This window comes from Acomys russatus, chromosome 17, assembly GCF_903995435.1.
Source record: "Acomys russatus chromosome 17, mAcoRus1.1, whole genome shotgun sequence".
In the NCBI taxonomy this organism is placed as follows: domain Eukaryota; kingdom Metazoa; phylum Chordata; class Mammalia; order Rodentia; family Muridae; genus Acomys; species Acomys russatus.
The window spans coordinates 24,196,338-24,221,410 of NC_067153.1; the positions used below are offsets into that span (position 1 = coordinate 24,196,338).

Sequence of the window (25,073 nt, forward strand, 5' to 3'; positions counted from 1 at the left end):
GACTTAGGAACAGAATGGCACACACACGCTGACAACTTCATCAAGAATCCCTGGTGACATCAGAAACTATGTGGAGCAAATTTCGCTTTAAAGGCTATTTTTAATTATGTGCATATGTGGGAGTATGTGCATGTCTGAGTGCTGATGCCAGGGGAGTCCAGCAGGGGTTTCAGATCACCTAGAGCTGGTTACTGTGGCTGTGAGATGCCTGACATGGGTGCTGGGAACTGAGCTCAGGTCCTCCTTGAGTGCAGCATGTGCTTTTAACTGCTGAGCCATCTCTCAAGCTCCGAATTGATGTATCTGTGTACATGCTCCTGTGCTGGCACACATTTGTGTGAGGGTGAAGTGGGTATGTGTGTAGAGGCCAGAGGACGAACTTGGGTATGATTGTCTCGGCAGCAGGGCAGCCTGGCTACCAAGCTTGACGATCATCTCCCCCTCTCCCTGGCCCTGGGACCCTAGGCTTATGTCACCTTGCCTGACTTCTTTCACATGGGAGCTGGGGACCAGATGCTGGTCTCTGCATTTGCAAGGGAAGTACTTTACTGAGATTTGTTTTTTCTTCTTCCCAGCCTGGTCTTTAAGTAAAACAACTATATGAGCTAAAGGGATTTTTTTCTGGTGTCTAACCCAACCCAGAACTGGGGACAGTAATTTCCTTAGCTGGCAATGACTTGGTAGAGGAAAGAATTGTCTGCTTCTGCTGGGAATCAGATCCAAGTCCCCTGCCAGGGAATAAAAATAAATGCCTCAGTAGTCCCCAGAACACCCTTCCCCGTTATACAAAGACACCGGCTGCCGGGACTCCTAACTTCTCTGTCAGAATCAACACAGTTTCCATCGCAAGGACTTAATCTAACATGGTGAGAGATGTGAGTGGCTTTCTCCTGTAGTCACTGTGAAGCCATCAGTGAGCCATATTTTTTTTACTGAGTTTTATTATATGCCTGGGTAATGGTTACATTGCAATCCAGCAGCAGCTAGGATGCAGATATTCAGTGCCTTGATAACTGAACAGGAGACTTTAGAAAGTGGGCTGCAGGAGGCCGAAGTGAGCCACAGCGAGTCGTTCGTTCCCAAAGGCAGCTCAAGCCTTCACTGAGAGGTACTCTTGTTAAGAGCCCTGCTTTATAGGGTTACACTAGCGAGGAGCCACAAAGGACAAGCGACTCTGACATCAGCATTCCTGTGAAAACCATACTGAATGTCAAAATGCGCAGGCTCGCTTGCGCTGTGCCTGATGCCACTGCTCTCCTCATGCTGCAGGTATGCTCCAAATATTTGCTACATACTATTTCTTTTATTCACTGTGCCAATCTTGTAAGGTCCCAATTCTCATTTCAGGGATGAAAAGACCAGGGAGCGGAAGAGGTTACATAACTTGCCGCCCTCACAGTTGGTGGGCTGGGAGAGGAACTCCCTGCTCTCTGACTGTAGTCTGAGTGACGCATCGCATCATCTCTACTTGACATTTTGGGGCTGTCCCAAGTGCCCTGCAGGGTCCTACCAAAATGGTTCACGTATTTTTCTGATGTTTCTCACTACTGATTACACAACCAATTAACTTTCCAACAGAAAGATACCATCTCCATTTTCTGTTTCTAGTTCAGTCTGCTTCAATTCTCGGTAAAAATGAAAATGAAATCGGCCCCCGGCCTACACGTTTATGATCTTTTTGAGGTTCTCACAGGAGAGACTTCTTTCTTATAAACCTTTTAGCCCGAGACTGCTGCCTCTTGTTTTGGCAATCCAATCTTATTAGATCATGTTCAAGCACAATGTGAGCCTTGCTCAATACTCTGAAATTTCAGACCTACCAAAGCTATGAACAACTTTTTGATTGAGAAGTCCACGACCTCGCGTCATGGGAACTGGAAGAAATGAACAAAACTCCTGCTATGGAAAAGTGAAATATGACAATAATGAAACGACTTGATCCACAGCTCCAGAAGTACGCAAGCAGCTTCTGAAGGCTGGTGATGCTTCCTCAAGGTCAAGACAACATCTCCAAGGATTCTGTGTGCGGGCCTTTTGTCAACAGTGTTCAAACTGCCCTCATGTGCTCCACAGGTAGCCAAAGAATAACAACATGGTAATAGAAGGGCAGATTTTTCCAACTGAGGCTAGGTAGCCTGAATGGAACCAAGAGGAGAGGGGCTGGCCATGCAAGTGGTAAGAAAAAGGTGTGTGCAAGGGGTGGGGCAAACAGCTCACTGATACAGTGATGTGCAAAGGCTTGTTCACATTGCTTTTGTTCTGTGTACGCATGACTCAGTTTTCAAGCCTGGGGAAGCGGAACAGGTATCTCATTTCCCCTCTTTAGCTCCACACTCCCTTCCCCACATACAGCTGATAGCCTCAAATCTATCAGCAGCCTAAAGTAGATGACTAAGGACAGAGGGTCAAAAGTTGGTTAGCCTGTACAGCTGGTAGGAACCAGAGGAGCATGCTACCATGCAAAGGTCAAAGGGAAAGTAACTGTGACACAGAAATACCACCAGGTAGGGATCGTTTTCATCTGTATGACTTTACAGAGTACTGATCAAAGAATGCTTCACTTAGGATTTTATGTTGGAAATTGAATCGAAGGCCTGAGACTCAGAATTTAACACCACCGTGTTACAATTAGGTCAGGAGAGTGATGAGAAGAATGTTTGCTTTTCATTTGGGATGATATTGCAGAGAAAATGACACAGGGCTCTGCAGAAACCCTGCATACAGGAAGAGGGCCAGGCTGAAGTTATCTCAAGGTGGAAGGGCCAATGAGGGCCCTCCATCTTACTCCGGCACAGCGGCCAGCCTGTGTTGTCAGAGATGGCACTGAGAAAAGTTGGAAGTGCTGATTCTGATATGAAACCTTCCAACTAGTGTATGTTGCAACCAACTGATACATGTGTGTACAATCCCCTGGCCAACCCAAACACATCTGTGGCTGGAAGCAGCAAACTGAGAGCTGCTGTCTGACCTCAGTGACCACAGTGATGGCTCTTAACCCTCACACCACTGGAAGGAAACAAGTGCTGGCTTGTCTTCCATAAAGTCATTTACTCTCCTGCTTGGTCAAAAGACTCTTTGTAACTCTAGCCTGTGGGACCATCAGAGAGAGGTCCAAGAAGGTGATGGAGCTTTTCACTAACAATGTCAAACCTGTAACTACTGAGAGGGGTAGGTATTCTGAGCTCTTTGGGGTAATTTAAGAAGGTGCCCGTCAGGACGATGAGGTGTTCGGTGGCTTCATCGGAGGTGTGACCACCTGCTCTGAGCTCTCTAACTACTTATTTAAAACTGCAGAGTTTGTTCCTTGCTGCTATGACTGTCAAATGAGCCCAACAGACATGTTGTATGGGGCTGTCAACTGGCAGCTCAACAGGTCTGCTGGAAAAGTTCATTCAGCTACAGAGAAGAGTGCATCCCCTCTACCTTTATGAAACAGAGACCAGGCAAGACTGCCTGCTTGTTTGTTCGTCATGCAAGCAGGGATTTTACTGCAGCCATGCTTTCAAAGCCCTCTCTCTCTTGGCTGTCAGGCTTCTGTTTTTAAAAAGTTATTTTTATTCATGTGCATATGTCTGTATGAGTGTGTTCAAGTGGCCTGTAGAGGCCAGAAAAGGCTGTCGGATGCCCCTGAGCTGGAGTTACAGACCATTTGTTGTCAGTGTTGGAAGCTGAACTCAAGTTTTTGCAAGAACAGCAGGAAGTGTTCTGAACTGCTGAGCTATCTCTTCAATCCCTAAGACTGGTAGGCTTTGAAATAGGCCATATTGCGTGGGCCTGGAAGGAAGGGGGGATTTCTAAGTCTTTGCTTGTACATGCTACATAGCTCAAGGTGGCCTAGAATTCACCGTCCTCTTGGTTCTGGCGCTAAGGGAGTACAGGCATGTGTCACCATAGCAGGCTTGGAGGTTCTATTTTAAAAAGAAGAGAGCTCCTTGTTTCTGGTTTGGAAGTGATGGACTAGGTATTCACAAAGAAGAGTCAAATACCATACTCTTCTCTTCATGGTAGATGAGAGCTGACCTGGAGGGATCTGTGCTGCGCTGGGAAATGGGCCCTCAACTATAGTGGCAGGATTGTTAGTAGCCCTATCCTGTGTATGCCACGGATGGCATTAATCCTTCCCAGACCCTGTGGACTGTGGGCACTATTAACACCCTCATTTGCAGATGTGGCGGCTGACGCACAGAGGCTAAGTGTGCTGCCCAAAGCCACTCAGTGACTAGTATATCAAGAATTAAAGCCTGCATATTCTGGCCCCAGGGACTCTGCTCTTTCATAAATCATTCTTTGTTTTTTTTCTATCTGTCTTTCTCTCTTTATGTTCTTTCTTTCCTTTTAGGTTTTTCGAGACAGGGTTTCTTTGTGTAGCCTTGGCTGTCCTGGACTCTTTCTGTAGACCAGGTTGACCTCAAACTCACAGAGATCAGCCTGCCCCTGCCTCCCGAGTGCTAGGATTAAAGGCATGTGCCATTACCACCTGGCTCTCTTTTATGAATTTTTTAAAGATTTATTTTTATTTATGAGCACGTTTGCCTATGTGAGTTGATGTGTAGCATGTACACATAGGAGCTTATGGCAGCCAGAAGAGGGCTTCTGATGTCCTAAAAGTGGAGTTACAGGTGGCTGGGAACGGAACCAGGGTCCTCTATAAGAACAGTGAGCTCTCTTAACTGCCGAGCCATCTCTCCAGGCCCCCAGCCTCTGTGTTAACAAAAGAAAACCTCTTAAAATGAAGAGTGCCTAACAAGGTAACGTGTATAATCTAAGATCAGGCTACTTACTGTACACTGAAGACCTGGGGCCTTCTGTTTTGATACTTGGTGGAAAAGACATGCTGCTTTCCAGTTTTACATGAGTCTCATAGAAAATTATACATTCAAAAAATGATCTAAGAAATTTCAGTGTACACATCTAATGAAATATGTGTGGGAGGACAGAAAGTTTCACTGGGACTGTGGGGACCTCAAAGGGGAAGGGGCTGAAGGAGGAGGCAGGAAACAACTGTCTCTTAGTGATTCTTTCAAAATAGAAGCACTAATAATTCCTTGGTTTTAGCCCTCAAGCCTGGCTTTAAGACTAAACTTATGTAGGACCCCATAAGAATATCCTATGACAACTCTTGGGTGGGTGTAACTGACAGTGCCTTGTCAGGGTTGTCTAATGGCACTTGTACTGATGGCTCCTTACTGGTCTATTTGTTCTGAGAAGGCAGGGACTAAAGCTCTAACAGTAAGTGCACAATGAGCATTTTAATACTGTGCTGATGCAAAGTGTATATGCCAAAGCACAGTGCTAAAATTACACTGCTTAGTGTCCATATATTACTAAGTCCAAAACTAGGTGAGCATCACCTTTCACTTATTTCAGGTCTACTTCTCTTTGCTCAGTTATTCTGCTCAGGGACCTCATGCATGCCCACAGCACAGGCTCTCAACTTCCATCACCCCACCCCTACCCCCAGCCCTCTCCTCAGCTTACAGGTCTGACCTTCCAGCTGCCTTCAAGATACCTCAGCCCAATACAAGCAATTCCAGCTTAGTTTTCCTGAACCAAAATTCCCCTTCTGCTCAGTGTGGTGGCTCACACCTGCAATGCCAGCACTTTGGATGCTGATGAAGAAGTACGGGTGTAAGTTTGAGGCCAGACTGGGCTATATCGTAAGTTCCAGGCCAGTTCGAACTACAGAATGAGTTTACTTAAAGTGGATTAAAGGTAGGCTTTGTTGTCATACATGCCCACCTCCAAATTCTTGGGAGACACTGTTTTCCCCAATGGTTTTGGGCTCCCCCAAGTTTATATTTCCACAATGGTAAAATGGCAATGATGCTGCTAACCCCTGCAGACCGATGATGACGACTAAATCAAGTAGTGCATTAAGTTCCTTAGCTCAATGACAGGCATATAATTTCTGCCTGTATTTCGACAGTACCTTTTATTATTCTCTGTCCCAACTAGCTCTGCTCTTCTATCATTCCACCCCCTGAGCTGGAGAACTCAAAGCCTTCCTTGGCCTTAGAACTCTTCCCATGTTTACTTAACCAAGTAGCCCCTCTGTTGTGTCCACTGTAATTTTAAACCTGCCTAGCCTTGGGCCAACAAAATGGCTTAGCAGGTAAAGGTGCTTGCCCGCAAGCTGGATGACCTGAGTTTGATTCATGGAACCTACATGGTCAAAAAAGAACCAAGCCCTGTAAGTTGTCCTCTGACCTACACACACACCACTGCCATTTCCCCACTCAGGGCCCCATCTTTGCCAGTATGCCAGCATTTCCTTATTCCAGGATTGCTATAGTTTAGCACAGACATCAAGGGAACAGCAAAGTAATCTTACTTCTGTGTGTGTGTGTTTGTGGACAGGCTGGAGGTTGACACTGGGTATCTTCCTCAATCCTTTTCTACTGTTATTATCATTTTTTTCTTTTTTCTAAGACTTCTGGAACTTACCAACTGGGCTAGACTGGCTAGCCAGGCAGTCGCAGGGCTCCTCCTGTCTGCACCTCCTCAGCCCTGGGTTATAGACACATGCCATCATGCCTGTCTTTTTTTTTTCACATGTGTACAAAGGATCTGAACACCGGTCCCCATGCTTGCACAGCACTTTACTGAGACACTAGTCTCCAAAGCCATCTTTTCTAAAACCTTACAGACTATGTCATCCCTCTACCACACAGGTAAAGTCCACATCCACTTAGTGAGAGGGGATGGACAGTGATACACATTATCTCCATGTGCTCGTCAGGATCTTTATTATTTATTTAGAATCACAATGTCAATGGAGTAAATGTAAGTATCTTTGTCTTGCAAGTTTAAAAAACTGTGGGCAATGACTAGCCACAACGGAAGCCTACTAACTAGCCTACGGTTTCAAGTAATCAGATACTGGAATTGATAAACAGTTTGACTTTGCCCTTATACCTATCAGTATAGTGAATTTGTATCTCTTTTAGAGCATAAACTCTAAAACCAAAGAGCACAATGAAAATATAGAAATCAAAAGAAAACTGACCCCTTAGCAAGGCCAACTACAGCTGGCATTTCCTTTAGCCATGGAAAGAATGTTGCTTCTTTGCTCACAGCAAGCAGATACAGTGTCTTGGGGCTGTGCTGTATGAAAATGTTATCTTTGAACAGCAGATCTAATGAGAGCTTACACTGAGAGACAGGAGAAAGCAATGGGAAGCCGAGGCCAGCTGAGGGAACAGCAGGCTGCCTCTCCTCCCCTATGCCGGTGTAGAAACCTTCACATTTACAGTATTCTCTCTTTGTTTCATTCTTTTTTCTTTTTGCTGGGTAAGTATGAATTGATTCTGTGTACAGCAAATGGAACTAGGACACAGTCCAGGGTAGCTAAACTACACCCGAAGTACTTATAAATTACCTGCTCAGTCAGAGGGACAGAAGCCAGTGGCCACCTATATTTGCAAATAAATAATAAGCAGCTAAATAATAACACTGATACATCTCATCGATTATTGTTTTATTATTTTAATTTTTTGTTGATTCCTTTTCACTTTTTATGTGTATTCATGTATTGCTTACATGTATGTCTGTATGAAGATGTCGGATTCCCCTGGAACTGGAGTGAGAGACAGATGTGAGCTATGTGGATGCTGGGGATTGTATCAGGGTCCTCTGGAAGAGCAGCCAGTGCTCTTAATCTCTGGGCCATCTCCCCAGCCCCTTCTTTTATTATTTTTAACCGCTCAGCTCCTTCTATGGTCTCATGAGTTTTAAATTAGTAGACTATGAATTAAGATTATCTGCAAAATAAGTTGATTGATTTTACTAAGACTTCTGCTTGTCCTTCACATTCTACCTTGAGGTTTGGTCTTAAATAGGCGACTTGACTCTGGGGGCGTCCATTCGGCTCACAACGGCATCTTGCAGAAAAGGAGCCTGCCAGGTCCCAGAGGCTGCTGTGAGCTACAGCTGAACTGCGGGTCATGGCTGCTGCAGTTGCTCAGAAAGAAGCCTCATTCTCTGGTCTGGCATAGCTTGGATCAGGAAACTGAATCTTTTCGTATTTTAGCTTTTGCATCTGCCCTTAGCAAGCCCTTGACAATGCTGGGGTCTCTCAAAGCAGGAAGAAAAGTTGTAGCTTGGACCATGAGCCTGCTTGGAATTCAGGAAAATACCTGAGTACTGAGCATGGGGAGCTTGGCCTCACTGGTCCAGTTCTTCTGGAAGCAAAGGTACCAAAATTGCTCCCCAGTTCCTGAACAGGGGGCTTTCATAGACGCCAAGTGCAGTCCAAAATCAATCTTGCTATACCCAATCTGTGACATGCACATCCTTCTACCAAGTTGCATTTTAAAATCATTGAGCCCTGAGTTCACCCACTGTTTTTTCAAGCTCTTCTCTGGAGACAGTGTCATCTGCTGTACATCAAGGCTTTTATTCTACTCATTTGGATTAAAGCAGAAAACCCAGGTCAAAGCTTTAACACAGTGCCTGGTATATCCTATGAACCCAATAATCACTAGTAGTTGCTTTCATTCTGTCCTCAGTTTTTCCTTACAATGGGTTGGTAGGGCTGGTGCCATCAGGGCCCTGGAAGCTCTGTTCGTGTCTCTTTTCCTTCCTCCCTCTCTTCCCAAGGGACTTCACTGGCACTTCTGAAATGTGTCGGGCTGACTCCCACACTACAGCTCAGACTTTATGTGCACTGATTCCTGAGTCTATCCTAGGTGCTGAGAGCAGTGTTTGGCCCAAAGCATCCTGGCAATGGACACGAAAGGAACACTCCGGCTTTAGTGATAAACTAGCATGTGCAGAAAACGAAGCCATGGATGGCCAAGTCCTTGTACATGTCTTAGGTCAGGTGGGAGGACGAGAACTCTGTCCCTTCACAGCAAACAAACTGTTGCTAGTTGCCAGGAGTGAGTTCACTCCATGTCAGACTCCACCCCCGTGGCACAGTAAGGAGCTATTATTATTCATTATCGTGAGAAGAAAGCCAAGTATAGAGAGGTTAGTCTGCTAAAGGGCACTGAGACAGACACCAGGAGCCACTGGCCAGAATGGCATCAATTCCAATGACACCGGGGATAAGGTTTACTGCAGCTAGCAGCATGGGTTTCTCTTGAAGGTGATGCACCACGAATCCTCCTTCCCTGTGGCCCTAACTGCTGAGGTTCTAGCTTGTTCCTACTCAATCCTGCCAAGTGGCAATGGAGGAGAGTAGGTGACACAAACCAGAGGCAAAAGGCAGGTCACAAATAATCATATTCCTTTGAAGTCATACAAGCCTAGCTAATCATTCTAAGATAAGAAATGCCTATTTTGTATTTTGATACAGGGTTTCTCTGTGTAGCCGTGGCTGTCCTGGACTTGCTCTGTAGACCAGGCTGGCCTCGAACTCACAGTGATCTGCTTCCCGAGTGCTGGGATTAAAGATGTGCGTCATCACCATCTGGCTAAGAAATGACTTTAAAATGTTCAAATAATGTTAAGACCTGAAGGCAGTAGGCCATATAAGACATTACTTGGAGCTGAGGTGACACTGGTTAGGCGGGGTGCTTACACACTGTCCATGAGGGACCAGTGGAAAGTTCTTCCATCCACTCTCCGTCATGGTAGCCTGTCCTCTAGGGATCACTGGAGCTGAGCCTCCTGTAAGAAGCTTTGTAGCACATCCCTATCCCTTCCCCTCTCCTACTCCTGGCTAGATCCGGGGTCCTTCTTGTCTGCTCACATTTTCTTCCACCATTTAACACTTGCTGAACTTTACGCTTTCCTCTCCGGGCACTGAAGTGTGGGGGCAGTGTTCTTCGTACACGTGCACCCCAGTGTCTTGTAAGGAGTGCTCAACAAATGACTATGGGATGGAGCAGTGCTACCCTCGGGAGACACCACAGCCTCTCAGGCCACTGGTCTGCCTTGTCACCTTTGATTTGGCTTAGCCTGAGATCTAAATGGCATGGACTTAAAGTAAGCCAGTCCTAGCAAAAGAAAGCTAAAATTATATGGTCAGAGCAACAGTTCTCAAGTCATGTGACACTTCCTTAAACGAATGCTTGCTTTAGAATCAAAACTCCTTCAGTTCCAATAGAATAATTACCTCAATCTCATTAAATAAAAGCACTGCAGGGATAATCGTTTTCTTGGGAGGCTCCTTTCACTTTTAGAAGGCAGTGCTGACAAGGGTCTCCTCCTCTGAGTAAGAAACTTGGTGAGGAGAAGCCTGTGTCAACCAGAATGTTTAAGTCCTCTTGAACTCTGGGGTTCGCAGACCTAAAAATATAAAATGTTTGTAGGTGACACTCTATGTATTTTAAAGGTTTACTTTCAAAATGTCACTGGGACACAGTAGAGGGAAACGCCACATTCCTTTTCAGCTGCATCAGCTAATTGTAAACATGCTGCTTTTCAGCAGTGAGTGGGGGCGAGGGCAGCAGCGGGTGTATCCCAGAAACAACTGTTACAGGCTATGAAGCTGGCTCTTCCCACTGCCCTGTCCTCAGTCCAGGCTGACTAACCCTGAGCTGAGGTGTACAGTCACCAAGAAGAGTCACTGAAAAAGGCACTCTGTTTAATCTCAAGTGATGCTGACAGGGATCTCAAAGTTGGTCACAAGAGACCACACACTACAGTGTAATGAAATGAATCATAAGCTCTCTGGGTGGGGCCTAAACTAAAACAAACAAACAAACAAAAAAAACCCAAAAAAACAAAAAGAAATCCTCAAATGAGTAGGTGTAGAGTCTCCATTAGCAATCCTTGGTCATGCTCGATAGTATTCCACTTAATTTGTTTGAAAGAAATAATTTATTTATTTTAAATTATGTGTATGTCTCTGTGTGGGTGTGCACACGTGAGTGCAGGTGGGCATGGAAGGCAGAAGGTGGCACTGAGTCCTCTAAGAGTTACAGGGAGTTGTGAGCTGTCTGACGATAGGAACTAAAGCCAGACCCTCTGCAAGAGCAATGTTTGCTCTTAACCACCGAGCCATCTCTCCAGGCTCTCCGTTTAACTCTTCAAAGCGGCTTGCCCATTTTTATGGGTGAGCAAAGTACTGTGAGGACAGTTTAGCTCCTAACAATACCTGGCTATTGAAGTGTAGCACCAGAATTGGAAGGCTGGACTGTGGTTCCTCAGAAGAAAGGAACTGCTCAGCACACTTGACTTCAACAGCTGACCTCCAACACTCAAATGGCCCAGACTCACAGCAGCTTTCTTAATCCCACCTCAGGTCCCTTCTTATCTGTGAAATGGGCATATTAGCAGAGCACCCTCAGAAGACAGAGGTAAGGGTGAGTGAACTAATTTTTAAAGGTGCTTGCAACAGTGCCTGGCATCCAGTCAGCATTTTTTTGCAATTAACCGACTTCAAAGCCCAGGTGGCTTCTTCCACATCAAGGGTTAATATTACAAAGCATACATATTCATATTCTGATACATTGCATATAATTGCTTTACTTACTGGAAGCAATCAACAAAAGTTTCCTAATTAAGGTATCCCACCCTAGTTTTCACTGTATTCTAGAAGGAATGGTTTTTTAGAATAAGACTCAAAGAACATAAAATTTCCCTAAATTCAGAAAAATAATTTCTAGTAGAAAATGGAATAAGATGCCTATCCCAGGGAGTGCTCTACCAAAGAGGTCACTTAGAGAACATGTTAAAGTATTGCTTCTGTGTGTGTGCGCTAGTGGGTGAGAGAAGGTCCAGGGACACTATTGACTCCAAGAGCTCCCTTCTGGACAGGCGTCTTTATAGGAATGCAGCATTAGTTATAGCATACGCAGACACTCACCTTAACTGAAAAGCACACAAACCGAAATGAAGCAAGAGGCTGTTTAAAATGTGTGTGTGTGTGTGTGTGTGTGTGTGTGTGTGTGTGTGAGAGAGAGAGAGAGAGAGAGAGAGAGAGATTGGTTCACTGACTTTTAGAACCCTTATAGTACAGTGGTCCAGTGAGGTAATAACAATTTCATTGAGCAAGTGACTATGGATAACAATGTAGCAAGAAAGAAAATAAGATACTCGCTCAAGTTCTAAACATATTCTTATTTTCTATGTGAAATAAGAAAATCAGCACAAGTAACATTCCTTTTTTTTTTTTTATTTCAACTTCATAATAAAAAAGAACAAGCAAAACTTCAAATCCAGTTTTGTTCCACAGAAGCACATTTGATCATTTTCTTACAGAAACAAGTGAGTCTGTGTTTCCTCAGCGATCATTCATTCTTCCCTGTCTAAGAGTAAGACTGTGAGAAAAAGGAGCTTGAAGTTTTCTGTAAAAATTGCCACAGCAAAACTCAAAAACCAATAAAAAATAAGCTCCACCAGAGCCAAGTGCATTACTTAGCTTCCTTATCTGGGTATGCTCTCATTACACAGCCCGCACAGCCTCTCTCCAACTGCTATAGCTCCTCCCTCCTTTCTTCAGAGGGTATGGGAAACAGGGAGGCGGCATGTTCACCAACCATGTCAGGTCACGGACAGTTGGGTGTTGAGCTAAGAGATAAACTGGATACGGCAAGCGCTAACCTCACTTGAAGGATGACCTTGTCACCTCAGAGGGCTATGGAAAAAATGAGCCGGGAGCCAACACACGGCTATCCGCACTCCCTTCTCACACAGCACAGCTCAGTAAGCACTTGCCAACACAGAACTGAACCACAGTCCTATAACATAGCAACAGCTATCATCTGGCTCCTCTGTGAGTTCTGACAGCGCACAGTCTGGGTTAGCCGGTGCTTCAGGATCTTTAGCAGTCCTGATGTGCTGGCTTCATGCACGGCGGTATCTCAGTTAACAAAAGCGTGCCAAAAGAGGAAGCATGAAGGCTTACTCCAGATTCTTAAGTGCCTGAGGTTGCTGCCTCCCTTTACCTTGGGGGTGGCAGAATTCAAGTTCTGCCAATCGATCTATTTTTCCTTTCTTTCCCTTTTCCTCCCTTGTTCCCCTGCAGGCCTTCTGCAAACAGTGCCAGATGCATAGCACACAGGGAGCTTAGCTCTGGGTGAGGTGCTCTGTGTGCCAGAGTGGAGGACCAGTCTCCCATGAAGCTCTGTCCTGCGGGAGCTTTCCCGGACATCCTGAGACTTCCTAGAGGAGGCATCTTCTGAATTTGGTTCACTATTCTCTCTCCTCCAGCAGCCCTCTTCTCAATTTGGACATATCTAGGTTGGTGAAAGTCATGGACTCCCAAGCTGCACATTGTGTTCTTTCCTTGACAGAAACAATGGTAGGCAGACTAAGAGCTCCAAAGGGTGAAGAGACAGAAGGTGTGATGGGTGTAGAAAACATCTGAGAAGCAGAGAGAGGCAAGGGCTGAACATGGCAGTGCTTTTACTGGACACAAAGGACATGGAGGCACACAAGTCAGAAGGGTTCTTTGCTCCCCTCTGCAGTCAGATCCTGAAGTCAACACAGCAGCGCCACAGTCCAGAAGGCCCAACCCATTTTAAGTAGCTTCAGGTGACAGATCATTAGCTCACACTGAGACACACAGTGGCGGAGAAAAGGTTCCCTGTGTTATAAACCACCTCTAATCTCAACTGATAAAACCAGAAGGGACCCACATTTCCATTTTCAAGTGTTGACCTAGTGACACCACACTGTGGATTTAACCAAAGTGCTGTCTGGATTATCGATAAATGTCACATAATAGCACTTGAGTAGCTCAGATAAAGAACACAGCAAAGGAATTCATACTGCAAACCAAATGCCCCAGATGAGTGTATAATTGTCATTCCAAGTCATTTTAGTTCATGTTTGTTTTTTTTTTTCAAGTATAACTTCATGAACAACATTTATCTGGCACAGATCTATGGTTTTGTTTCAGAAAATCAGTTCAGTAATATGAGGTGGTTTCTATGTGAATGTTTAAGATTTAAACTTTTGCCCTAGGTTAGTAATATAAACACCACAATATTAATCCATCAGAGAAATGTAAGTCAAAACAAGGAGACACCACTTCACACCCACTACAATGGCTACAGTAAGGGTAGGCAGTAAGAAGTGCCGGCGAGGACGTGCAGCAATTGGAACCCTCATACACTGCTGGTGGAAAGGCAGTTCCTAAAAAGGATAAACACAGAGTTACCATATGACCCAGTAGTTACACTCCGAAATAAACACCACAAGAAATGAAAACGAAAACTCACGTCCACTTGTACACAAATGTTCAAGCAGCATTATTCATCACAGGCAAAAGAGAAAAACAAGCAAAATGACTGCCAACTCATGAAGGAATAAATGTGACATGTCCATACAGTGGATTAAAAGGCATGAAAAAGAACACATGTGGATACATGCTTCAACATGGATGAGACTGGAACGCATCATGCTGAGTCAAAGAAGCCAGGCAAACCAGACCCCATGAATATGTTTGTATGCAATATTCCAAACAGCAAGTCTACAGAGACAGAAAGTCCATTTGCAGGGAAGTGAATACAAATAGAAGACTTCTTGCCACAGTTGTTGTCAAGATGGTTGCACAGCTTTGTGAACTTGTAAAATTTAGCGAACACTCTGAGTAGGTGAATTGTATGCTATGTGGTTCTATTAATAAAGCTGTGGTGTAGCACATGCCCACATAAGACTCGGTGTGCTGAGGTTGTGCAGAGTGGGCATACCATCACGTTTCTGTCTAGAGCTGAGTACTTTTCAGCCTCTGTAAGATCTCACTTTCTTCTGCATTTCTCAATGTGGACAGAACCAGAGAGTCACAGGTGGTCTATGGAAGCCATCAACACTACCTGCCATAGTAGAGAGGTAAGATGACCTCTACTACATTTCAACTATTATTATTTTTTGACAAGTAACTTTGAAACAATCTTTAAAATTTCAATAAAATTTTTTTGAATATAAAAAGGAACGTATTATTAACATTACAATATTTCCCTTTACTTATGTTTTCTGAAGCTTCTTAAATCTCCATACTGATAGTGTGCAAACATTAAAAATACTAATGCTGTTTTCCTTCTGGAACTATCCATTTGTCCAGCCTCCTTAGAGGCAGGTGTGGTATGTGTGACTTGGTCCCTGACAGTAAGATGTAGTGGGGTAATGCTTTCTGTATAGACCTGGTCCAAGCTCACTCTTGCCTCTTGGAGCAGTCTGAGTGAGTCTTCAGGATGGTGGAGTCATAGCTAGAAGATCACTAGGAACCTGGACAACCTCATGGAACTGACATGCTGCCTTATCTACACTGAACCATTTATAGAGAGAAAAATCTATAGTAATGAGCCACTGAACTCTGGAACTGTTTATATAGAAGCTTCCCTTAAGCACTATTAGTTTCTCTAATTAATAAAGCTAGGTAAAAAGCCCTGTTAATTACTGTTAGATCTGGTTTGCTTCCAGAGTAATTTTCTTGGTTGGTATTATCAACAAATACACTAGCATAGCTCCTCAAACCCCACATTTCCTAGATTACTTCACTCCATGGTCCCTTTTACCATCACTAAGATCACTGGAGGCAATCCATCATACAGACAAAACACATCCTGGTACATCTTTAGAAACTGCCTGAGTGTTCTATAAAGAATGGCTTTCACTCTGTGATCTTTGTAAAGTTTTAATCCAAATCACCTTATAGAGTTGAGTGAACTATAATCTCCTACTGTCTACTTACTTACTTGACACTGGCAGAACTGTTTTATAGTCATATCAAACGGGGAGTATATCAATTTAAAACTGGAAAGTAAGAACTAAAAGATGGCCGGGCGTGGTGGCGCACGCTTTTAATCCCAGCACTTGGGAGGCAGAGGCAGGCGGATTTCTGTGAGTTCAAGGCCAGCCTGGTCTGCAAAGTGAGTCCAGGATAGCCAAGGCTACACAAAGAAACCCAATCTTGAAAAACAAACAAACAAACAAAGATGTCAGTCAATATTAGTGGCACATATTTATATTTTGTTTTTATAAAAATCTTTTAAAGCTAATATTTTAATGAACCAATAAATGTTTAAATGAAAACCACACTGCTTATATGTATGCTGAAATTATAAAAAGACAAGACTTTGTTATAGTTTTATGTCTGTCTCCCTCCCTCCTTTCCTCCTCATTTTAACTTCCTTTGTACACCACAATTTTGCTTTGGATTTATTAAAAAATTTATTGCCTATTTATATCACCGGGAAGGCAGAACTAATATTTTCTTCTGTTTATTGAATAAAAGCACAATGAGTGTGTGTGGCTGGGCACTTCTCTGTACTACAGAATGTAACACAAACATCTGAGATACAGCCTGGCCTCAAGGTGAGTCATTAGCTGGGAGGCACTGGCAACCAGGCTATAAAAACCATCACCTGCTGAATGCTACTACAGTGTACTTCTCACTTCATGCTTCCTTGGAATTTGGTGGGTGGTCAGTCTAGAACACAACAGTTCATCCTGCCTAAGACTGCCTCTTTTGTATCTGGGCGGACGCTATGATATCACATTTTCATCACATGGCCCTGGCTCCTTGGCCATAGTTGCTGGTACCACAGTGGATTCCTGACCTATGCCACATCAACCAACTTCTCTTCTGAGAGGCTAAATTGAAACCAAGATTCTAATTTAGTATAGATTCTTTAGTTGAACTGAAAGAGGACACAGAACTTTTAGTGTGAAGAGGAAGCCATCTTCAGCTAGATGGTCAGGGGTCTGGTTTAGAGAGAAATAAAGAAGCACTACATGGGAAAAATATAGGTGTTCTAGAAAGAGTGATGATGGCTATTTCTAATGCTTACTTTAGATGCCTTCCTCATAAGAAAACACTGTTTTTCCAATGTTTATTTAAAATTGTCATTTTATTGTTCTGATGGTATCCTTTTGCTTTTAATAACAACTTGGAAACAGGTCCAGTTGATTCTGAGATTAAGGTCCTATTTCCACACTTTGATAACACAGACATGAGGTCTGTGAGCAGACAGAGTCGCGGGAACGCTGCACCTGCCAGCTCTCCTGCTCCTGTCCAGGGCTTCTGACTATGCTTCCCAGGTGCGTGCCTGGAACTCAGTGATCTCCTACTACAGCCTCATGTCATTCAGAGGCAGAACATTATAACCCAGCACTCTTTAAACGTCACACACACAAATGCTATCACATGTGTACGCCAGCTTTTGTGGCTAGTCTGCATTCCTCTTATAAACATCAATGGAGTATTTGTACTCATAAACAAGAAGGCTTTGATGATACATGCTTTGATTGAGACACAGAAATTGGGCAGCTAATCTGATTAACAACAGTTAACTGGAGACGCTAGAACTTGAACTCACCTGAAATACAAGAGTGGCTCTCAAGTTGGACTGAAGAGACTGAAACTGTATATTCAGGGGTCAGGTGGGTGGGAAGACACCTTCTCTACAGAGAGCTCAACAGTAGCACACCCACAAACATCTGGTGATTTTGATGTATACCTCTTCACTATTCAGAAACACCTAGGAGGTTGAACTAGGTTAGACACTATGAACATATAAGTAGAGCTTGTTTTCTTTTTCTTTTTTTTTTTTTTTTTTTTGTCTTGAATGATTTGAAGTTAACGTTAGAAGCCAAATAAGGACCCAGGAAACCACACTGACTGAGAGGTGCCATGCCAGAGGCATCCGTGGACAGCATCTAGACCCAATTTCTGGCAGGACAGAGTGCTGAGTGTGAGAGAACAAGCAGGAGCAGACAGGAGTGAGAATAAAGGCACAGAAGAAGCCCAGGGATGGAAGGACACACGCTAACAGCCAGTGCTTCCCAAACAACTGCACAAGCGAGGCACCGTGGATAAGCACCTGCAGGTTTTCCCCAAGGGCTTCCCTCCTAATCTTCAATACATTTAAGGCGTTCTGATTATTCTAGAAAGTCCTATCCTGTTCAACAAATATTTACTGGGGACATAAGTTTTGGTACCTCTGTAGACAGGGAAGTACAAAGATTGAAATAAGACAAGAGAATTAAGATAGTATTTATCCTAAAGAAACACCCAGCAATAAAGCCTGAAGTCCTGATGGACAAAGAACTCCCTCTAACAACAAAAAAAATGAGGGAAACAATGCGAAAACAAAAGATAACTGCCTGGAGAAAGAGCTCTGGCACAGCGTGAAAGGACATTTGAGAAATACTGAAGGAGCAAAAGAACTGAGCTGTGGTTACTGGGAGTGAAGGCTGAAGGCTGAATTCATAATGGTGCCTGTGCTCTGGGGTGTGGCTGATGACCTCCTACTAACTGATGTGGGGACTGAAGGAAGAAAAGGGGCCATGCTGACATGGAAATGTTCCTGATATATTCTAAAGGAGAGAGAGAGGGGCAGTAAGGTCATAGGGAGAGACCTCATTCAGCAGTGTGAAGGTGGAATGGGGGTTGAAGCCATAGTAACCACACAAGTGAAAAGGCAGAGACAGTACAAAGAAGGGTAAATGTCCAGAAAGAGGATCCTGAACAACTATTTGAAGTATGGGTGTAGGAGTTGAGAAGGAACCCACAAAAGAGACCACAAAGGGGGAATAAGAACATTAAGCCATCAAAAGAACCAGTACAGTGGTGCACACCTTTGGTCTTGAAACTCAGAAGGCTGGAGAAGGAATCTATTTTGAGCTCTGGAGTTACTAGTCTGGGCAACACAGTGAGACCCTCTGTCAAAAGGCACCACCACCAAATTAAAAAACCATGACTGAAACACGTAAGCGATGGAGAGTCTTAGTTAAGATACAGTGAAACTTCGGCCAACTGTAGCCATGGAACATTTGCTCAGAGAGATTTCACTTAAAGCTGCAGGCACTCAGGATACTCTGGCCCAAGAGTGAATGGAAGTAAGGTGTTCTCTGAGGGGGAAAGAAGAGGGGCAGCTTCAGCTGCACAAAGAACAGCCTTGCTGCCCTTTCTTTCTAAAGGAGTGGCGTGAGTGAGCATGTGGGCTGAGAGAAACGGCAGCGAGACTGGTGACCCAGTGGGAAGGAAGTGCGGGAGGAGAAGGCTCCCTAGTTAGGGCATCACCGTGAACAAAGGTGGCCTTGCTGGGAGGGCTGTGGAAAGACGTAGGTCCTAAGACAGGTATCTGTGGAAGTCAGCAGCAACAGGTACACGGCAGTGTGACATGGGACTCAGCAAAACCAGAGATGCAAATTCTGTATCTTATTAATTCCATGGTCTCTTACATGACTGGTAGCATCCAACAGATGAAGGGCATGTGTGGTGGGATTAGAGGAAGTTCACTCAATACCCGAAGTTCTGGGATAATTTATCATCACAGACAAGATTTTCTTAGGAAACAATGGAACTAGACCTGAACCTGAATCCAGCTTTGCTAGAAACTGACTCTTGACTTTGGTCACTGTCTTCTGGTGATGGCTCTAAGTCTCAGTTCTTCACCTACCAAATGGAGGGAAACTGACACTGGGGGAGACTTAGTGAGGTGTGGGCCATTCAAAGAAGTGAAAGGTCTGAAGACTCTGAAAACAAAGTGGGCAGACATTATAGGCTATACATAGGCATTATATGTGCAGATTATATAGACATCATATACCATCTCTTCCCTTGCTCACCTCCTACTAATCCTTAGTATTGTCACTAACCTTCTACTAGTATGACAACTTTCAGCTTGATTGGTAACTTCCTTTTGGTTTCTGAGAGTTTTGTAATCCTGAGAAAGGGCAGGAACTTACATGTTGATAGTGGAGTCAGTGAAATTGGTTTTCCCAGGCATTGGATGCCAGGAAACAAATGCTGCAAGTAGCACTGTCCATCGAGGAAGTCGTGTGAATGTGGACTGTGGGCAATATGGACTGTGGAGTGAACCTTCAAGGAACATTCCTGTGGTTAAGATACACCTACTGTATACGTAACCTTGGACAACTCCAGTTAACTGAACTTGAGTCAGCTCATCTGTGAATTGGGTCTAGCTGGGACAATAATCTGTACTCTTCGGATGCTGTAAGGATTAAGTATGATGTCGCATATGTGTGTATACATGCATGTGTATATGAGGAATTCCTAGAATATTATAAGTGCTTCATAAATGGGAGCTATTACCAACCACAGGTGTGCATGTTATCACACACTGGGGTCATTAATTGATACTCACTGTGTGCCAGACAATGCTAAGAGCTTTATAAGTACAATATCACCTCAAATAAAATGTGTGTGGTGTTATTTAGTCTTTAAAAGAAAGCAGACACTGTCCACCCTCTTCGTCTTTGGATTCTCAGAGAATGAGGTGATTCTCAGCAATGTATGGCCCCTTCGGAACTGTTGAGAGGGAAAAGGAAGGAAGGGTGGATGTTGCCTCAATCCCTAAAGCTCGTCTGTTAGAAATACAGCTCGCAATGTAACAGTGTCAACAGTGAGACATTCAACCATTTCCTAGACTAGGAGGGCCCTGTCCGCATGAGTGCATCGATGTCCTTTTCACAGGGTGGCTTAGTTCTTGAGAGCAGACTGTTATAAAAGTGAGTTCGGCAGGCTGAGTGCATAGCTTAGTGGTAGAAAGCCTGTTCACGAGATGATGGGTTTGGTGCCCAGCAGCACCACCAGAACCAAACCAAAACAACCACAGCAGTGGCAGCAACACAGCCAAGTCTGGCCCCCCTTTGGCTTCTTGTTCTTCTGACTCCTGCTATTAGATGACACAATGTAATGGCTCTTGCCAGGTTCTAGCACCTCGAAACTAGATTTCCTAGCAGCCACAACTGTGAGAAATAGATTCCTTTATCAATTGCCCAGTCTTGGAATTCTGCTACAGGAACACAAAACAGACCAAGATAGATGGTGAGAGTTCCTAACTGGGGTGCTAGGAATGTCAAAATAGAAACAGGGCTCCCTGGAACTGCTCAGTGAGAAGAAGACTTCCTGCAAACGCCCATTGTGCCATGTCACCTAACACTTTAGATGTTTTGTTGAGACAGGGTCTCCTGCAGCCAACGTTGGCCTCACATTCCTTCTGCAGCTGAGGAGGACCTTGATCTTCCTGCCTCCACCTCCCTTGTACTGGGATTGCAGGTGGTGCACTACCATGCCTGTTCTATGTGGTGCTGGGGACTTTCCACAGGGCCTCATACATCTACGCAAGCACTCTATCAACTAGCTACATTGTCAGCTGATGCTATTTATTCCTAACCACAGTCTGGTATACTAGCTCTGCACCTGGAAAGTGGCAACATACCAGTTATATTTGAGTTTGCTAACAAAGATTATTCAAGGGAAACAGCTGTTGCTTTCCAGAGCATACCATATTCACTCTAGATTTAGGCTGTTTTAATGGCAAGCTCCTTCTGATCCAGTTCAATTGATACTTGCAGTACTGCACGGAAGCTCATCTGTCTTAAGTACTAACTATATTTAGAACTCTTTTCTCACCGCATCATTCAGACAGATGCCTGAACAACTGTTGTGATTTCTTTCCTAGAACTCACTAAGATGTAGATTTCAGTAAGGTTTTTAAAAATAAATGACACAGGTGTTATCTATGAGTCAACTAGCACATTAGCTATAAAAATAATGTTGTGAGGGACATGGGGCTCTCATTTGGTTGTATTTCTCCCCACAACCCCCAATCAAAACCAACTTCTCCCCAGACTAGGATCTCACAGTCTTGGTTTTGTTCTAATACTGTCACAGAATGAAATGATCAAGTAAGGCCTTTCCTTACTTGATTTAAATCCCAGCAACGCTGACTGGGAACTGTGGAGACAGAATGCAAACACTTTTATGCTTGGCAGACTGTTTTCTTTCAGGAGGGTTAAAGATACTGCAGCCACCTTGAAAAGCATGTCTCGAATGTCAGAAGCCACAGAGACAGCTGAAATGCCTGAACACAAATGAGTGGCTTATCGTGGGGTCTGAGCAGTGCCGAGCAAAGATGGAACGGCTGTAGCCCATGTCTTCACTTCTGCAACAAGGCTACAGCACCAAACAGTACTTTTCATTTGTGAAACCTTTATGTGCATTCACACATAATTGCATTTTATCTTTGAGTTTTCTCAACTACACTGATTTGTGGCTACTGTTCCTAAGAGGTATAGTGGTGGTTGAACCCAGGTCTTTTAAGTTCAATGCTTTTGTAATTAAAAACAGCAGCAGCAGCAGCAGCAGCAGCAATAGTTAATAACTGCAGGGCATTTGCCATGTGTGAGGTACTGGATACTTGATATAATCACTGAAACTCTATGATGTAGGTATTATTACCATGAGTGGAATATCATATACCACGAAACTGTTTCATGAGCAAATTATTAAAAATATCACATATAATTATCTTTAGTCCACATGTATAGGGCATATATTGAAAAATGTTAATGACCCCAATGCTGTGGTCCTGAGTGTTTTGGATAAGGGCTACTCAACCTGCACTACTGCCACTTAGAGAGGTGGAAAGCAAAATCACAGAGAGGTAAAGTAACAAGCCCACAATAACACCCGTCATAAAGCGGGCCAAGGGTTAAGCCAGGCCTGGGCTTTCTGCTTGCTCTTTCAACAGTTCTGCTAGGCTGACCTCCTATAATAGCACAACTATACTCATCAAAATCCCGCAGTTTCCATCCATGACTCAGGCAAATTACCTGCAAGAAGCTAGAGTCAAGGGCTGCTCAAGAGGCTCTGCTGCTACACTCGCGTAATATAGGTCCCTGCTGCTGGGGCCTCCTGCTCCTGTAGTGGCAGACACTATGAAGGCACGGGCTGACTAATTCTTACTGCCTAAGCTCTGGGAGTCACACAGCTGGTGCAGGAGAACTGTGTGCTGAAATGGACTCTGGAAATGACTAAGTCTTCATCAGTGTAGACTGAAATACTGACTTTCTCTTAAAATTAAAACACAAAGTCAAAAGGTTGAAAAGACTCTTAAGTCAGGGGAATTAATATACCCTATAAGACTTCCCAATAAGGCTGGAAAGATGGCTCAGAGGTAAAGAGCGCTGATTGCTCTTCCAGAGGTCCTGAGTTCAATTCCCAGCAACCATATGGTGGCTCACATCCATCTATAATGTGATCTGATGCCCTCTTCTGGCAGAGTACTATATACAGAATAATAAACAAATCTTTTTAAAAGACTTACCAATAATATATAGCCTGTAATTTATAAATAGGCTTTGTTCAGCTACAGTACTTTGAGATTTTTAATCAGTAGTGACTGTTAAAAAAACAACACTCCAATTTTCATTTTTTCAGAAAACTAGCATTGAGAGCTCTGGACAAGGTGGGACATTTGGTCCTCAGCACAGTGGTACAAAGGTGCCATTGCTCATGTACTCTGCTCCCGGCCCTGCAGAGCTTAGTGAGCTGAGCCACACCGAGGACTACTTAGAAGTGGACCAGAGCCCTCAGCACACTCTGCCAGCCTTGCTGTGTAATGTCGTGAGTGAGAGCCTAGACATCTAGTGGCAGTGATCCTTAATCTTCACTGTCAACTTCACTTGGTTTCGAATCACCACGGAAACACACCTTCAAGTGCACCTAGGAGAGCGTTTCCAGAAAGGTTCCACACAGAAGGGAAGACACATCCCTGAATATGAACGACACCACTTAAGGGGCCTGGGCTGAATAAAAGGCAGAAAGTGAGCCGAGCACCAGCAGTCAGCCCACTCTGTCTGCCTCCTGCCTGCGGCTTCCATGTGAGCAGCTGCCCCGAGCTCCTGCTGCCATGTCTTCTCCGCTGGGCTGTGAGCCAAAAGGAACTCTTCCTCCTTAGGTTGTGTCTGTCAGGTATTTTGTCTAAGCAATGAGAAAGGTAACTAAGACAGTGCCTGTGTGTGTTTCTCTGCCTCAGCTGGTAACCTGACAGGCACTCAAGCTCAGATTACTATCTTTAGGCCCGAAGTAACCCCAGAATTGCCCATCAGGCTAAGGCCCTGTTCTTAAGGTGAATGGCCCATCCTACTATGATGCCTACTCCACGCTGTGAGGGAAAATTGCTAACTAGATCATACCCTTGGACTTTAAGGAAGAAAGCCTGGCATTGACCAAAAGCTTAGAGTCCTTTAAAGTCCTTTTAATTCGCTTATGATTGTCACAAAGATTGAAGGCAAGGAGAAAAATTGAGGCTGCATTCACTGACCCATTCTGGGGACACAAGTGGGTTTCTTCCTGGAAAATGTTTACGGCCTTCTGCAGCTGAGCTGCTGTAGGGAAGACTATAGGTTTGTAAGGCAGTGTCAGGAGGCAAGCATGCTCTTGAGAAATTATTAAATTTATACATTTACTCAAATCAAATATACACAAATGAACTGCACCTTTAATGAGATGTCCTTCACCAAACTGGATTTTCCAGTATTTCTAATTATTTATAACTAAAAGTGTTTCCTCAATTAGTCAGCAAGTTGCTACTACATCAAGTGCCTTAACTAAGTAATCTACATAATATAAAGGCTTTCTCTTGTCTGGGTCCCAAACAAGAACTAAAAGCATCACTAGAATGAATCATCAGTACTGGTTCATACTATAATCAGCTGACCTTGAAATAGAACCTTTTTACCTTAAAGTGAGGTTAGCATGACCATTTCTAAATGCTATTTTTTTTTAAATCTTAATACAGTGTACAATGAGAGGCAATATGTAATGCTCACATTGTGAGAACGAAAACCCTGATTGTTAGAAGGGCTGCAGTCAACCCAATTGAATTGTTTCAAATAAGCAGTTTGCACAAAGGCTAATAAAGCATTCAGTGAAAGAGTACAATTGGGTTAGCAGATGCTGCAAGCACAGGACACCTCCACTGATCTAGAAACAGCTCTCGCAAAGCAAATCCAGTTGCCGAATTTGTAAAGGCTGTCTCTGGGGAAGTACTTGGACACAGTTCTCCTCAGAAGCGAAAGCTAAAGTTTATTAGGAACTCTTACCAAGGGTGGGAAGGGTTAACTCTCAGCTAGCTCGCAGGAGCCATGCTCCTGTTTGTGTTACTAACAAGGAGGTGCTGAACATTTACCATAACATGATAGCTTTTAGGTGTTAAAGGAACAGTTCTCCGCTATGTGTCCTTCAACATGTCATCAACAACCAGTAGATGAGGATGGAAAGATGGTTTCCGCCTTTGGGGAACTTATCCTGGGACAGGAAGTAAGAAGTGACAAATGGCTGGGTGTGGTAGGTCATACCTGTAAAACCCAGCACTTAGAGGACTGAGACAAGATTGGCTTGAGTGCCAAGCCAGCCTGGGCTA

The 25,073-nt window shown here is 44.0% G+C and overlaps 1 protein-coding gene and 1 pseudogene across 3 annotated transcripts in view; one reads left to right on the forward strand and one right to left on the reverse strand.

Moving 5' to 3' along the window:
- Positions 1-25,073, reverse strand: part of Nsmce2 (NSE2 (MMS21) homolog, SMC5-SMC6 complex SUMO ligase) — a 214,451-nt gene that overhangs the window by 46,319 nt on the left and 143,059 nt on the right. The window contains exon 5 of one of the 3 annotated variants that reach the window (XM_051159623.1): positions 13,742-14,028. The exons of the other annotated variants lie outside the window; for them this stretch is intronic. Coding sequence (XP_051015580.1) covers positions 14,027-14,028 — 2 coding nt within the window. The 3' untranslated portion in view covers positions 13,742-14,026. Of the gene's footprint in view, positions 1-13,741; positions 14,029-25,073 lie in introns of those variants that run through there. 3 annotated transcript variants of the gene reach the window in all.
- Positions 14,272-25,073, forward strand: part of LOC127201763 (leucine-rich repeat protein 1-like) — a 65,283-nt pseudogene continuing 54,481 nt past the window's right edge.